The sequence below is a fragment of the Podarcis gaigeae genome, assembly GCF_964106915.1.
Source record: "Podarcis gaigeae genome assembly, chromosome: 4".
Lineage (NCBI taxonomy): Eukaryota > Metazoa > Chordata > Lepidosauria > Squamata > Lacertidae > Podarcis > Podarcis gaigeae.
In genome coordinates this window covers 101,194,189-101,210,048 of record NC_139677.1, presented here as the reverse complement: position 1 = coordinate 101,210,048, position 15,860 = coordinate 101,194,189, and the positions used below count along the sequence as shown (strand labels likewise).

The 15,860-nt window shown below is 49.1% G+C and overlaps 1 protein-coding gene across 1 annotated transcript in view; it reads right to left on the bottom strand.

The window, feature by feature from the left end:
- PPME1 (protein phosphatase methylesterase 1) overlaps positions 1–15,331 on the bottom strand; it is a 36,263-nt gene extending 20,932 nt beyond the window's left edge. The window contains exons 1-4 of the mRNA XM_083737101.1: positions 15,097–15,331; positions 12,075–12,168; positions 11,625–11,717; positions 2,834–2,891 (exon numbers count right to left, since the gene is read on the bottom strand). Coding sequence (XP_083593227.1) covers positions 2,834–2,891; positions 11,625–11,717; positions 12,075–12,168; positions 15,097–15,197 — 346 coding nt within the window. The 5' untranslated portion in view covers positions 15,198–15,331. The remainder of the gene's footprint in view (positions 1–2,833; positions 2,892–11,624; positions 11,718–12,074; positions 12,169–15,096) is intronic.
- Between the last annotated feature and the right edge of the window lie 529 nt (positions 15,332–15,860).

The following is a 15,860-nucleotide window of genomic DNA, read 5'->3' as shown; positions in this document are numbered from 1 at the left end:
ATTTTCTCCTGCCAATAGGGAACCCACGTAAGGACTCTATACGGGCTCTTGGATACCCCAAGAGGGGAAAAGGGCAGGTTTTGTTTACAACAGCCCTCTCTGCTCAGCAGCAGCAGCCGTCCTTAAGAGCCCGACAGGCCCTGCTCCAAGCCAGGTCGAGGGCTTCAGGCCCTCAGCAGGCCGTCCTCACAATTCATTCTGATTGTGCCGATAAAATACAATGGACTGACTTCTGCAGGATGTGTTGCTAGTGTGTGAAAACAGCCAAGATCCAAGGATCCCCAGGCATGCGCCTGCAGGTGGGAGAGACATCAGGTGCCATCCTGGTACCCGGGGCATCTTCACTTGGTCACAAAATGCGCCTGGCAATTTTCAAATACTGTTCAGAAGCATTGCTGCCTCCAAACTGTGGAGAAAGAGCATAGCTAGCATGGCTTGTAGCCTTTGATAGCTCTGCCTTCCTCCATAAATTTGCCTAATCCTCTTTTAAAGCCATCTAGTTTGGTGGTCGGCATCTTAAAAAGCAGAGACATCACCTTGCCGACAAAGGTCCGTCTAGTTAAAGCTAGATGTTGGGAAAGATGGAGGGCACAAGGAGAAGGGGACGACAGAGGACGAGATGGTGGGACAGTGTTCTCGAAGCTACCAGAACCGGCGGAGCTGATGGGCAAAATCCGAAACCAGCACGATGAAGCATTCCAAAAAGAGTAAATATATACAATATTTGAAAGACCATTGCAAGCAATTAACAACACTAGGAGGGTTGAAACAGGACTTGTAATAATAACCACATTGACCCTTTTATATTTATTTAAAAATTGTGAAATCTTAAAGGAGTGAAATGTAAATTGGAAAATGTATTAAATGTATAAAATAAATGTATAAAAGCTCAACATCAAAAAACTAGTATCATGGCCACTGGTCCCATCACCTCCTGGCAAATAGAAGGGGAAGAAATGGAGGCAGTGAGAGATTTTACTTTCTTGGGCTCCATGATCACTGCAGATGGTGACAGCAGAAGACTTCCTGGAAAAGACCCTGATGCTGGGAAAGATGGAGGGCGCAAGTAGAAGGGGACAACAGAGAATGAGATGGTTGGACAGTGTTCTCGAAGCTACCAGAACGAGTTTGATCAAACTGCGGGAGGCAGTGGAGGACAGAAGTGCCTGGCGTGCTCTGGTCCATGGGGTCACAAAGAGTCGGACACCACTAACCGACTAAACAACAACAACAACAATCAACAACAGGGTGGCCCTGTGACCTGGCTCAGGAATTAAGTATTATCGTTACAAAAGAATGGCCAGGCTCCCCAGGTAATCCAGTCAAGTGACCATTAACAGGTAACCTGGCAGACAGGGTAAAAACAACACACTCAGATTTCTGTTGTGGACCACCCTTTCTGTGATGTAGGTATGATGTTTCTGGGGGTGGTCTTAGACTCCAGGGGGGCAATTTAAAATGTCTATATAAGGGCGGGCACACCTTTGTTCTGGATCCTCCTCCTGCGTGTGGGGGAGCACCCTGTTGCAACAGCTTTTAATAAAGATCAGGCTTAACTAGCTGCCTTGCTTTTTGCTAGAATTCTGGTCTGGTCTCTGTCATTTTACTAGCTGGTAAGGGATGCCTTGCCGTGGTGAAGGGGCTTAAAGAACTCAGAGAAGCTATGAGCTATGCCGCGCAGGGCCACCCAAGATGAACAGGTCGTAGTGGAGAGTTTTGACCAAACGTGATCCACCTGGAGGAACCGGCAAGCCACTCCAGTATCCCTGCCAAGAAAACTCCATGGACAAGGGCTGCAAGAGGATCAAACCTATCCATTCTTAAGGATGGATGGCGGCTAACAGCTTGAGATTGAATCCTGACAAGACAGAAGTACTGTTTCTGGGGGACAGGAGGCGGGCAGTTGTGGAGGACCCCCTGGTTCTGAATGAAGTAACTGTGCCCCTGAAGGACCAGGTGCGCAGCCTGGGAGTCATTTTGGACTCACAGCTGTCCATGGAGGCACAGGTCAAATCTGTGTCCAGGGCAGCTGTTTACCAGCTCCATCTGGTACGCAAGATGAGACCCTCTCTGCCTGCAGACTGTCTTGCCAGAGTGGTGCATGCTCTGGTTATCTCCCGCTTGGACTACTGCAATGCGCTCTACGTGGGGCTACCTTTGAAGGTGACCCGGAAACTACAACTAATCCAGAACACAGCAGCCAGACTGGTGACTGGGAGCGGCTGCTGAGACCATATAACACCGGTCTTGAAAGACCTACATTGGCTCCCAGTACGTTTCCGAGCACAATTCAAAGTGTTGGTGCCGACCTTTAAAGCCATAAATGGCCTCGGTCCAGTATACCTGAAGGAGCGTCTCCACCCCCATCGTTCTACCCGGACACTGAGGTCCAGCTCCGAGGGCCTTCTGGCGGTTCCCTCACTGCGAGAAACCAAGTTACAGGGAACCAGGCAGAGGGCCTTCTCGGTAGTGGCGCCCGCCCTGTGGAACGCCCTCCCACCAGATGTCAAAGAGAACAACAACTACCAGACTTTTAGAAGACATCTGAAGGCGGCCCTGTTGTTGTGTGCATAAAAAAAAAAGACTTCCTGTGTCTTGGCAATCGCAAGAGCCTTTTGAGCGAACGGCGGAGTAAAACGTTTTTGGGCTAAAATAATTTAACCACACTAGGTGGGGCTAGATGGCTCGATATAATCTTTTAATGAATCCTTCGGAGAGAACTGCCATTTATATTTAAGGTCAGGGAGTAGAGGGGGTGGTTGGCTGTGGAAAGAAAAACCCACAGCAGTAACAAAAAAAAAAGTCGCCTTTTATTTCTGAAAGGATTCCTTACCATGTCCTCTCAGATCCAAAGCCACGATCCGGCACTGAACACGGCTGATGATGGCAGACTGCAAGGAAGGAAAAGATTTCATTTATCCGTTTTATTTAACAGGGCTTATACACAGCTTAATCACCCATACTTGCAAGGCGTTTACAAAAGTACAATATGAACTATTGGGAAATAATTTATAATGCATGGGGGGGGGGAATGTTTAAAAGCACTTTTCCAAAAAACAAAACAAAACAAAACAGAGCCCTTTCTTTGAGGATAATTCAGGTGGAAATTCCCAGGTGTGAAAAAAGCATATTAATGTATACCACTGCTGTGGCCTGTGTTTTGTTAGCCCCAAAATGTAAAATGAGCAAGGTCCCAAGCAAAGAAGAATAGCAAATTAAACTGATGGAATATGCGCAGCTTGCAGACCTAACATACAGAATAAGAGAACAAGAAGACTTTAGAGAAGACTGGAAAACGTTTATTGAATATATGGGGGGGAAATTGTGTACATTTGAAAACGCTGCAGCATTCAGATAAATTCAACAGTGTAAATAAGTTTTGATGGATGTAATAATGGAATACTGAATGGTTTATATAAAATATGCAGGGATTAATGTTATGCAAAATGAACCATGGAAAGAGAAGGAGGGAAGTATTGAAATTTTAAGGTTGCTTAAATTAATATTTTAGATTGAAAAACAGAAAATTTTATTTTATTTCTATGCAGAACAATATTTACTATCCACTCAAAATAATGATTATAAAAAGATCAGGCATTAAGCCGACCTTAAAAAGTGAAAATGTAAGTAAAAGTACACCCACACACCCCTGCATTGAAGGGGTTGGTCTAGAACGATGGGGTCACTTTCAAATCTACAATTCTATGATACATGTTGAAGCACTTGTCAAAATTACATGCAAGGGAAACTTGCCTGAACAATAATAGATTTTTTGGAAGGTGCTGTAAACAGCATAGCGAAGGCATGCTTAATATCAATGGGCAGGGAGTTCCAGAGGATTGGTTCCTTGCAAGCGAGGAACGAATATTACGTGGTGTTATGAGAATCATAAGGTCTAAGACAGGGAACCCCAAACTCGGCCCTCCAGGTGTTTGGGGACTACAACTCCCATCATCCCTAGCTAACAGGACCAGTGGTCAGGGATGATGGGAATTGTAGTCCAAAAACATCTGGAGGGCGGAGTTTGGGGGTGCCGGGTCTAAGTTATAAAATAAGTGTTCATAAATGTAGCAGGCAAACACATACATAAATATATAAGCCACATGTCTGAAACAGAATGGGAAAACAGTTCTGAAACCATTTTGACTCCCCCAAATTGACCTCAAACGTTTCTCTGCAAGGAGGAAGGAAATGGGAAAACCTCCCCATTGTCTATTTGCTCATAAATCCTGTCTTAAGGGCATATCTGTGTATGAATAGGGTGAGCCTGTGACTTGGATTTAGGAACTGAGTATTTACCATCACCAAAGAATGCCCAGGCTGCCCTAGTAAAAAGCAATCAGTGACCATTATCAGGTATCCTGGCAGACAGGTTTTCTTTTTTTTTTTCCTGCTGTAGACCAGCCTCCTTCTGTGATGTACGTATGATGTTTTGGGAGGTGGTCTTGAGCTAAGGGAAAGGTAAAGGGACCCCTGACCATTAGGTCCAGTCGTGACCGACTGGGGTTGCAGCGCTCATCTCGCTTTATTGGCCGAGGGAGCCGGCGTACAGCTTCCGGTCATGTGGCCAGCATGACTAAGCCGCTTCAGGCGAACCAGAGCAGCACACAGAAATGCCATTTACAGTACCTTCCCGCCGGAGCGGTACCTATTTATCTACTTGCACTCTGACGTGCTTTCGAACTGCTAGGTTGGCAGGAGCAGGGACCGAGCAATGGAAGCTCACCCCGTTGCGGGGATTCGAACTGCCGACCTTCTGATCGGCAAGCCCTAGGCTCTGTGGTTTAACCCACAGCACCACCTGCGTCCCAGGTCTTGAGCTACAGGGTGTCAATTTCAAAAGTCTATTTAAGGGCTTGCGCACCATGCTTCTGGGTTCCTCTTCCCTCCTGCATGTGGTGAGTGGGGACCCTGTTGCAACAGTTTAATGAAGACCTGGCTTGCTAGCTGCTTTGCTTCTCAATATTCTCTGGTTGGCCTCTGTTCTTTTCTCCGACCGATGGAGAACCTACATAAGGAATCTTGGATACCCCATAAGGGAAAAGGAGCAGTTTTTTCTTGTAACAGCAGCATCTGTCAGTTTGTGATGTGGCCAGTTTGGAAAGCCATGCGCAAGCGCTTCACCTGCCCCCTGGGAAGGGAAAGGGCTGCCGGCCAGAGGGAGCGCTCTGGTCCCATTGACTAGCCTGGGGGGGGGGGCCTCGGACAAAGAGGGCAGGCAGCTTGAAGCAGCGTAAAGTAACAAGGAAGCCCCACCAGGAATATGAATGAAGCTAAGTGGGTTGGGGAAGAGAGTGGGAAAGCAGTGGGACTGGGAGAAGGCCAAGTCTCTCGGAGGGCCTCCGGTCTTTTAAGTAGTGGAAGGGGGGCTGTGCAATGGGGACAAGGCGACCCACTTAAAGAAGAAGAGGCTGAAATCGGGACAAGGTGACCCACATCCCCAGAGCAGGGGGAAAACGAATTCTGCAGACCCAAGCTAAACTCATGCAAGTAAACATAGGTGGCATAGAATTGTGGAATTGTGCAACCCCCTGCGATGCGTGTCCCCTCCCGTTTGGAATAATTTATTCTGCAGGTTTTAACTGCCGGCTGGCGCTGTGGGTTAAACCACAGAGCCTAGGGCTTGCCGATCAGAAGGTTGGCGGTTTGAATCCCCGCGACGGGGTGAGCTCCCGTTGCTCGGTTCCTGCTCCTGCCAACCTAGCAGTTCGAAAGCACGTCAAAGTGCAAGTAGATAAATAGGTACTGCTCTGGCGGGAAGGTAAACGGCATTTCCGTGCACTGCTCTGGTTCGCCAGAAGCGGCTTAGTCATGCTGGCCACATGACCCGGAAGCTGTACGCTGGCTCCCTCGGCCAATAAAGCGAGATGAGCGCCGCAATCCCAGAGTCGGTCACAACTGGACCTAATGGTCAGGGGTCACTTTACCTTTACCTTTATTTGTTTTTTAACTGCTCACGTTACTCAGGGGGAGCTGTAAAAAAAGGGGGAATACCAAAGCACGGCTCTCAGGGTGCTACAGATTCCACCCAGACCCTCCTGTTCAGAGATTTCAACAGGTTCAGCCAGGATTAGACGGGCTAGAAACTGGACGAAAAATTAAATCCGAAAGCCGAGGTGCTTCCGAAACCGTATTCTGTTGTGAAGAAATTTTGTTCATCACCATTTCCTCCCCAAGGTGGTCTACGTGGGTTTTTCCCCCTCCTCATTTAATACCCACAACAACCCAGTGAGGAAGGTAGGCTGAGAGACAGTGAACAGGCCCAAGGCCCATCCCCCCCCACAGTGAGCTTCACGGCCAAATGGGGATTTGAACCCTGGTCTCTCCCAGGTTCGAATCTGACACTCTCACCAATACGCCATACTGGAAATGCCATGGTCTGCAGTTCCAGTGGAACGCCAGTAATTTTAACGCTCCTGGTGTGAAGGTCTTAACATTTATTTTACCTATTTTAACAATATGTACTGCTTAACATGGGACGCGGGTGGCGCTGTGGTCTAAACCACAGAGCCTCTTGGGCTTGCTGATCAGAAGGTTGGCGGTTCGAATCCCCGCGACGGGGTGAGCTCCCATTGCTTGGTCCCAGCTCCTGCGAACCTAGCAGTTCGAAAGCATGCCAGTGCAAGTAGATAAATAGGTACCGCTCCGGCGGGAAGGTAAATGGCGTTTCCGTGCGCTGCTCTGGCTCACCAGAAGCGGCTTAGACCCAGAAGCTGTACGCCAGCTCCCTCAGCCAATAAAGTGAGATGAGCGCCGAAACCCCAGAGTCGGCCACGACTGGACCTAATAGTCAGGGGTCCCTTTACCTTTACTGCTTAACCTTTTTTTTTAAAAAAAAAAAAAACTCTATATGCAATTACATTGTGTTAAATATTCATAAGAAAACACCCATAAATAACCCATTTTAAATAAAAGCACACATTCTACTCATGTAAAAACACCAGGCAGGCCCCACAAATAACCCAGAGATTAATTTAAATAAAAGGACACATTCTACTCATGTAAAAACAGGCTGATTCCCGGACCGTCCTCGGGCCGGATTGAGAAGGCAATTGGGTCGGATCCGGTCCCTGGGCCTTAGTTTGCCTACCCATGGTCCAACTATTAGGGATGCAGGCAGAAATAAGGGGATCATGATCTACTGGGTGAGTGATCCAGTGGAGATCAGGTCAAGAGGATGGTTTGGGCTGATCCAAAAACTGCCCCTCCTTCTTTCCTGACTGCTTACAAATCCAAACAACTAAACAGGAGGAAGATCTTTCTGGGGGTAGGAGCTGTTTGACAGTGGACTCGTCTCTTCTTGGAGGTTTCTAAGCAGAGGTCGGACGGCCATCTGTCATGGATGATCTAGCTGAGATTCTGCATTGCTGGGGGTTGGGCTAAATGACTCTGGAAGTCCCTTCTAATTCTACAATTCTGTAACTTTCAACTCGTGGCATTTACTGAAGACAACTATCTGAATGCCAGCTCCTCTTTAAACCTGAACTTAGTACAGCGATTGCATCCTTTTGTGTGCAGGATCCAAGTTTCCTTTGCACTGGGTGAGGAGATGTGTGAACTCTCAGTTGGAAGGGTGGAAATAGGGAAAAAGCTCCAGTCTTTCCCAAAATAAGGGGGGGGGGGTGGGATTTGCACCAGGCACACTTATGAAAAATAAGAACCCTGCTGCAAAGACGAGGACGCTTCGTGAATTGTTCCTGCCACCTAAATAACATATTTTTGGAATTGCAGTGATTAAGCGGCATTGAGGCTCCAAGGCGCGTTTTTAAAATAGGCCTTTTGTTCCAGGAAAATCGACTGGGTGGCAAAAAACCAGGCGCACCCAGCAGCGGCGGAGAATGCCTGTTGAAAAGGCTCCCAAGAGCCAAGGAGAGAAGGGATGCCTGCAATTGCGGAAGCCATTATGCCCTCCAGCATTTAAGCCAGGGATGGGGAGACTGTGGCCCTGTGGATGTAGCTGGACTCCAACTCCCATCATCCCACAGGCCACGTTGGCTGGGGCCGATGGGAGTTGGAGTCCAACAGCCCCTGGAAGGATCCAGGTTCCCCTTATTTTATTTTCTTGTGCTGCAGAAATCCAAGGAAGGACAAAGAGGGGCTGGGTTGAGGGAATTTCTGCAAGTGGGTAGCAGCAAAAACCTAGGCATGTCTGCTCAGAAGAAAATCTCGTGCAGGGCAATGCGGCTTGCTACCCAGGTAAAGTGGACACCATAGCTGTCAAGCATTCCTTATTTGAAGGGACAGTTCCTTATTCCAGCGCCATGTCCCGCTGCTGTCCCTTATTGATGGATGTCCCTTAAATGATATCCCTTAAATTTCAAAGGAAGCAGCTCCTCTCCCTCCTTCCCTGCTGGCCAGGGAGGAGGGAGGCTCCAACTGTGTTGCTTGGCTGTGTTGCTCACCCAATAAGAAGTCTAAGAATGACTGGGGGGGTGGAGCTTGCATGCCTTGTGTGTGGCTAGTTAATGCAAGCTGAGGAGGTTTTTGAATGCTGGACGCCATTTTGTTGCACGTGCTGCTGCAAACTTTGCAGTGCAAAGCCAGGCCGGGGAGCCATCTTAAGTTGAGGCTGCATAGGCCTTGTGGTGCATGTGATTCAGATTCTATTCAGTTGAACCTCTGGTTACAAAGTTGGTCGGACAGTGTTCTTGAAGCTACCAGCATGAGTTTGACCAGACTGTAGGAGGACAGGAAGACTGGAGTGCCTGGAACAGGTGAGGCTGCAAGTCCATTATTTTGGCTGCTGGTCCCTTATTTTCAAGGCTGCTGGTCCCTTATTTTCAAATCTGTAAGTTGACAGCTATAGTGGACACAGGATTGCTGCCTTAAGCCAGTTTGGAAGAGCCATGCTGAATAAGATTTCCCACGCAGTGTTCTGCTTCCATCAGTGGTCCAAGCAAACAGGAAGCTGCCTGCAACCAAGTCAGGTCATTGTTCCATTGAGATCTGTATTGTCTACCCTGGCTGGCAGCAGCTGTCCAGGGTTTAGGATAAGTCTCTCCTAGCTCTACTAGGGGATACAGGGGAGAGTGAGGCCATTGGTCCATGTACCCTAGACTTCCCTGACCTGGGACCCTTCTGGCTGGGGTTGATGGGAGTTGTAGTTAAAAAACAAATGAAGACACTAGGGGGGGGGGGACAGGGATAGCTTATCTGGCAGCAGCAGCAGCAGCTTACAGAATTGTAGAGTTGGAAGAAGGGGTCGCTAGGGTCATCTAGTCCAACCCCCTGCAATGCAGGAATCACAGCTGAAGAATCCCTGAAAGGTGACCACCGAACCTCTGTTATCTTTCACTTGGACTACTGCAACGTGCTCTACATGGGGCTCCCTTTGAGGGTGACCCGGAAACGACAACTAATCCAGAATGCGGCAGCTAGACTGGTGACTGGGAGCGGCTGCCAAGACCACATAACACCTGAAAGACCTACATTGGTCCTGAAAGACCTACATTGGCTCTCAGTAAGTCTCCGAGCACAATTCAAAGTGTTAGTGCTGACCTTGAAAGCCCTAAACTGCCTCAAAGGCCCAGTAGACATGAAGGAGCATCTCCACCCCCATCGTTCCGCCTGGACACCAAGGGCCTTCTGGCAGTTCCCTCATTGTGAGACGTGAGGGAACCAGGCAGAGGGCCTTCTCGGTAGTGGTGCCGCCCTTCTATCAGATGTCAAAGAAGTAACAACTGTATGACATTTTAACAACTATATGACATTTTAACAGCTGCCATAATTGTATTGTTTATCGTTATATTGATTGTTAATTTAAACTTAATTTTATTGTGTTTCTGATTTGTTTAGTACGGTATGTGAGTCTGGCCTGGGACCGTAATAAATTCAATTCAAATATATGACGTTTTGGGAAGCTTTTAATGGCTGTTGTTTTAGTGCATTTTTGGCCTTCTATTGGAGGCCGCCCAGAGTGGCTGGTGATACCCAGCCAGATGGGATGGGGTAGAAATAATATATTATTATTATTATTATTATTATTATTATTATTATTATTATTATTATACCTCCAATGAAGGAGAGCCTGCCACCTTCTTAAGGGGCCTTTTCCTCTGTCAAACGACTCTTGCCGTCACAAAGTTCTTCCCGGTGCTTAGTCAGAAAAAATATGCCCCTCACCACGAAGCTCAATATTGGAAGATGCAGGACAAACTGAAGAAAAGTATTTTTCATGCAGCGCAGAGTTAAAAGGGTGGGATTCTGTGTTCCTGCCTGACTGGAAGGCTTCTGGGAGTGCAATAATAATAATAATAATAATAATAATAATAATAATAATTTATTATTTGTACCCCGCCCATCTGGCTGGGTTTCGCCAGCCACTCTGGGCGGCTTCCATAGAAACCAAAAATACACTAAAATATCACAGATTAAAAACTTCCCTGAACAGGGCTGCCTTCAGATGTCTTTTAAAGATAGGCTAGCTGCTTATTTCCTTGACATCGGATGGGAGGGCGTTCCACAGGGCGGGCGCCACTACCGAGAAGGCCCTCTGCCTGGTTCCCTGTAGCTTTGCTTCTTGCAATGAGGGAACCGCCAGAAGGCCCTCGGAGCTGGACCTCAGTGTCCGGGCAGAATGATGGGGGTGGAGACGCTCCTTCAGGTATACTGGGCCGAGGCTGTTTAGGGCTTTAAAGGTCAACACCAGCACTTTGAATTGTGCTCGGAAACGTACTGGGAGCCAATATAGGTCTTTCAAGACCGGTGTTATGTGGTCTCGGCGGCCGCCCCCAGTCACCAGTCTGGCTGCCGCATTCCGGATTAGTTGTAGTTTCCGAGTCACCTTCAAAGGTAGCCCCACGTAGAGCACATTGCAGTAGTCGAAGTGGGAGATAACTAGAGCATGCACCACTCTGGCGAGACAGTCCGCGGGCACGTAGGGTCTCAGCCTACGTGTACCAGATGGAGCTGGTAAACAGCTGCCCTGGACACAGATTTGACCTGTGCCTCCATGGACAGCTGTGAGTCCAAAATGACTCCCAGGCTGCGCACCTGGTCCTTCAGGGGCACAGTTACCCTATTCAGGACCAGGGAGTCCTCCACACCAGACCGCCCCCTGTCCCCCAAAAACAGTACTTCTGTCTTGTCAGGATTCAACCTTCATCTGTTAGCCGCCATCCATCCTCCAACCGCCTCCAGACACTCACATAGGACCTTCACCGCCTTCACTGGTTCCAATTTGAAAGAGAGGCAGAGCTGGGTATCATCCTCTATGCTTGCCTGGACGGAGAGGGGTGCATGTGTGTGTCTCTGTATAGTGTTACACACCAACACAGAGTGGTAAGATTCCAGGGAGTTCAACAATCCTGCCTCCTTGGAATAAAGGTTAGTGGAGACTGTGGTGTCTTTAGGATGTATGGTTTTCTCTTCAAGTCCTATTGTAGCCCTGCTTCTACATTCACAGCAGGTGCCCTGCTCTCCGTCGTACCCTTTAAAAACAAGGCAGCTATTGTGCTGGAAATCCACAACGCATTTGCTTGCGGCCATCAAGCCACAACATGAATTCTCATCCCGAAGGATGCTTTCCAGGTTTATTCTGTAAAGGTGCTTCGCAAGCAGAAGGGGCTCCGTAAACAACGAAATATTAACCACAGGAAAAGATGTACAATCAGCTGTTCACTTACGGTAAACACAGCCCAGGAAAGGGCAGAATGGCCTCCGCCGTGTAGAAGGAGTAAGACGGGACCTTCGGACCCACTCTTGTAAATTCGAAAAGTGTATGAACAGTTAAGGACATTGTAACCTTCTCAAAATAAAAAGAGTTAAGATGCAAGCTACAACATCGTCTGTGCCTCCCAGGAACACATCGCCGCTCAGTCAACAGGACATTATTTTATTTTTTTACGCCCAGAAGACTTTGGCACCGTCCTTTGGCAGCGCTGAATCGGTTCAGTGCCACCCAAAGCGAGCTCAATCAGGGAAACATTTTGCAAACATCACCGCCCAAGGCCATCTGCCGGGAGCCACACTGCATGGAGGGTGGCAGCTTCTAAACAGGTGGCCTTACAGCTACGTGTGCAACAGAGGACCCTATAAATCAGGAATTTTTTTAACAAAGGAGGAGGAAAGGATATATCCTTGCCAGAGTCGCTCTCAACCACAACATCCTCCATGGACTCGAAGTACTGGCTCCACGGGACAGCAGAATAATCACGCTTTCTTCCAGGCCTGGAAAACAGAGACACGATGCTTAAATATTGCAAATGGATGGATTCAGAAGTATTTTGCCGTGTGCAGGAGGGCCCTTTATGTGCAACGACAGCCTTGTTCTTGCAATTTAAAAGGAGAAGAAAGTTACAGCCAAGCTTCCCCAACCTTGTGCTCTCCAGGTGATTTGGACTCCCACAAGGCTGCTGGGAGTGAAGAGTCGAAAACATCTGGAGAGCATGAAGACTGGGGGAAGGCTAGTCCAGGCTGGTTAGCTGTTCTCACCGCAAAGTCTCGGGCGGAGATCTCAGCTGGCTCCGCTGCCAGTGTTGTTGTTTTTTTATTGCTTTCACTGGGGAGCGGACCTGGGACTTCTGCGTGCAAATGGTGTGTTCAAGCAGCGAGCGACAGCCCCTCCCCGAGAGACGCCTTCCGCTGTCACTTTGCATCTTCCATGCACAGCAGGTTTCCTTCAGCGATTCCCCACCCAGCCTTCCCTGGCAAATGGCCAGCAAGCGCCACAATCTGGTAACACCGTCCTCTCCTTCCCCCAAACACCACCTCTTTGAAAGCAGGGTTCAAGTCCCTCCTTTTAGCAAACAGCACACCCCGTGATCCCTCCCAGCCCCCATGCATTGCTTGCGCCGGATGAACATCACCTACCTCTGATGGAATCTCATGCACCAGGCTCAGGATCAAGCACAAACCCCCCCCCCCCAACAATTCTCTGAGCTGGTTGCTGCCTTGAGGTTACCCCTATTGCAATGTGATTTTTACAACACATACAATGACGGGACGTGGGTGGCGCTGTGGGTTAAACCACAGAGCCTAGGACTTGCCAATCAGAAGGTCGGAGGTTCGAATCCCCGCGACGGGGTGAGCTCCTGTTGCTCAGTCCCTGCTCCTGCCACGTCAAAAGTGCAAGTAGATAAATAGGTACCGCTCTGGCGGGAAGGTAAACGGCATTTCCGTGCGCTGCTCTGGTTCGCCAGAAGCGGCGTAGTCATGCTGGCCACATGACCCAGAAGCTGTACACCGGCTCCCTCGGCCAATAAAGCGAGATGAGTGCCGCAACCCCAGAGTCGGTAACGACTGGACCTAATGGTCAGGGGTCCCTTTACCCTTTAACTTTTTACAATGAAGAGAGAAGCGCATTAAGCTTTCACATCACAAACGTCAGCCTTCAATTTCCAGGAGAATCCCCTTCTCTATCCTTTCTCACCAGGCAAAAAAAAGGACCCCTTAAACCCTTTGGGTAAGGGTGAAGAAACAGCAACGCCCCATGGCATAAGCCCAGAAGCAGTAGTCAACCTGGGATTCCCCAGGTGGCCTCTGTCCACGTCTGCAACCCAGGAGCAGTGCTTTTTACGGGGCACACTACTGCCTCCAGAGCACCTCCTTGAATGCATAAATTCAGTCGTGCTCATGAACCAACCTTGTAGAGCGGGTGAGGGTTATTTCTCGCACGCTCTCAGCCAACTGGGGCGGGGGGGGGGAGTGAGGAACTAGGCTGGCCTACCCTGCAGGGCTGTTTTGCACGCAATGCATTTCAGAAAACACCACCGTATGAACACCACAGCTGTTGTTATCCACCCTTTGAAAGAAGGCACTTTTACACACTTCCGCCCTGTCCTTTGGAACTGGGCCCCTCATATTACACATCACATAACTCCTATTTGCTGTTGGGATCAGTCTGTTTCAGGAGACAATGGAGGAGTGTGCCTCTGGGGTTATGTCAAACCCCCATGATACACACATACATATATACACGCATATCCACATTGTATATATGTAAAGGAAAAGGGACCCATGACGGTTAGGTCCAGTCACGGACGACTCTGGGGTTGCGGCGCTCATCTCGCTTTATAGGCCGAGGGAGGTGGCGTACAGCTTCCGGGTCATGTGGCCAGCATGACTAAGCCGCTTCTGGCGAGCCAGAGCAGCGCACGGAAACGCTGTTTACCTACAAGCTAGATTTATCTTCCCGTTTACCTTCCCAACTATTTATCTACTAGCACTTTGAAGTGCTTTTGAAGTGCTAGGTTGGCAGGAGCTGGGACTGAGCAACGGGAGCTCACCCCGTCGTGGGGATTCGAATCGCCGACCTTCTGATAGGCAATTCCTAGGCTCTGTGGCTTAACCCACAGCGCCATCCGCTTCCCTCACCCCCATATTACACATCACATAACCCCTATTTGCTGTTGGCACCTGTCTGTCTCAGGAGACAATGGAGGAGTGTGGGGTTATGTCAAACCCCCATGATACACAAATACATATATACACGTTAATCCATGTTAGTTATATATATACATATACAGTGGTACCTCGGGTTAAATACACTTCAGGTTACAGACTCCGCTAACCCAGAAATAGTGCTTCAGGTTAAGAATTTTGCTTCAGGATGAGAACAGAAATTGGGCTTCGGTGGCGCGGCAGCAGCAGGAGGCCCCATTAGCTAAAGTGGTACTTCAGGTTAAGAACAGTTTCCGGTTAAGAACGGACCTCCAGAACGAATTAAGTACTTAACCCGAGGTACCACTGTATATATATATGTGTGTGTGTACATATGTGTGTATATATGTATATATATAATTATGTATAGATAAGAGAAACACACACTAGGCTTCCATTGAAAGCAGAGAGGCCCCCTCCCACCACCTTCAGAGCCCCCCTTCATTTTACAAACAATCAATCCCCCCCCAAAAAAAGACTCCTCCACCCACGCGTGTTCTGGAAAATCCCCCCACCCCACCCACCCCCAAAATAAACCCTGGGCAAACCCCGCCCCGCCCCATTCATCCTCCCCAAAGCCACGCCCCCTCTTGCACTCGGCGCCCCTTCCCCACCCCAGCCGCATGACGTCACGCCACCTCCCCGGTCCCCCCGCCGCGTGACGTCATCTCCCTCCGCGTGACGTCACCCGACTCCCCCCGTCTCCCCCTCGCGTACCCCATGCGCATCTTGGGCAGGGCCTGGCCGCTTCCCCCGGCGGGTCCCGGAGGGCGAGGGGGCAGGCGGCCCAGCTGCAGCTGCTTCTCCAAGGCGGACATGGCGAGGGCGGCGGGCAGAGGCGAGGCGGCGGCGGCGAAGGGGCAGGATCCGGCCCCCGCCCTCCCAGAAGGAGCCGCCGGCCAGCCGCTCCCAGCAGCCTCTGCGCGCCGGAAGGACGCCTCCCCGCGCCCCAAGGCCTGCTGGGAAATGGAGTTTCTGAAGATTCCAGACGGGAGCGGCCGCGGTGCACCCTGGGAAGCAGGGTTGCGTTTCCGGGAGTCGAGCCAGGCGGGGCGGCGCCGTAGAGATAGTAAAGTGTAGAGTCGCTCTTTAGTTTTCCGTGATTAAAAGCTGAAATATATTTATACTTTTTCCATTACAAATGTTCCTATTCCATTCAATTCACTCATGCAGTCATAATCATCGCCTTCCCTTGCCCTCCCTTCCGCGGTTCCCATTGTGACTGCATATTCTAATTGCTCCATAAGTTTTATTGTCCTCCCTACTCAATCTTACCTTCATATACTTTAATCCGCTCCATCCCTGCTAACGTTTCAACCTGCAAACATTTCCCACTCTCCTTTAAATACGTACTCCACTCTTCCTGATCTCTTACTCTATAACAAGAACAATTTATTATTGTTAATAATAATAACGTTGATATTAATATCACTATTAAAATTAAGAATGATTATTTATGTAGACAAGGATTAAATGTAAGG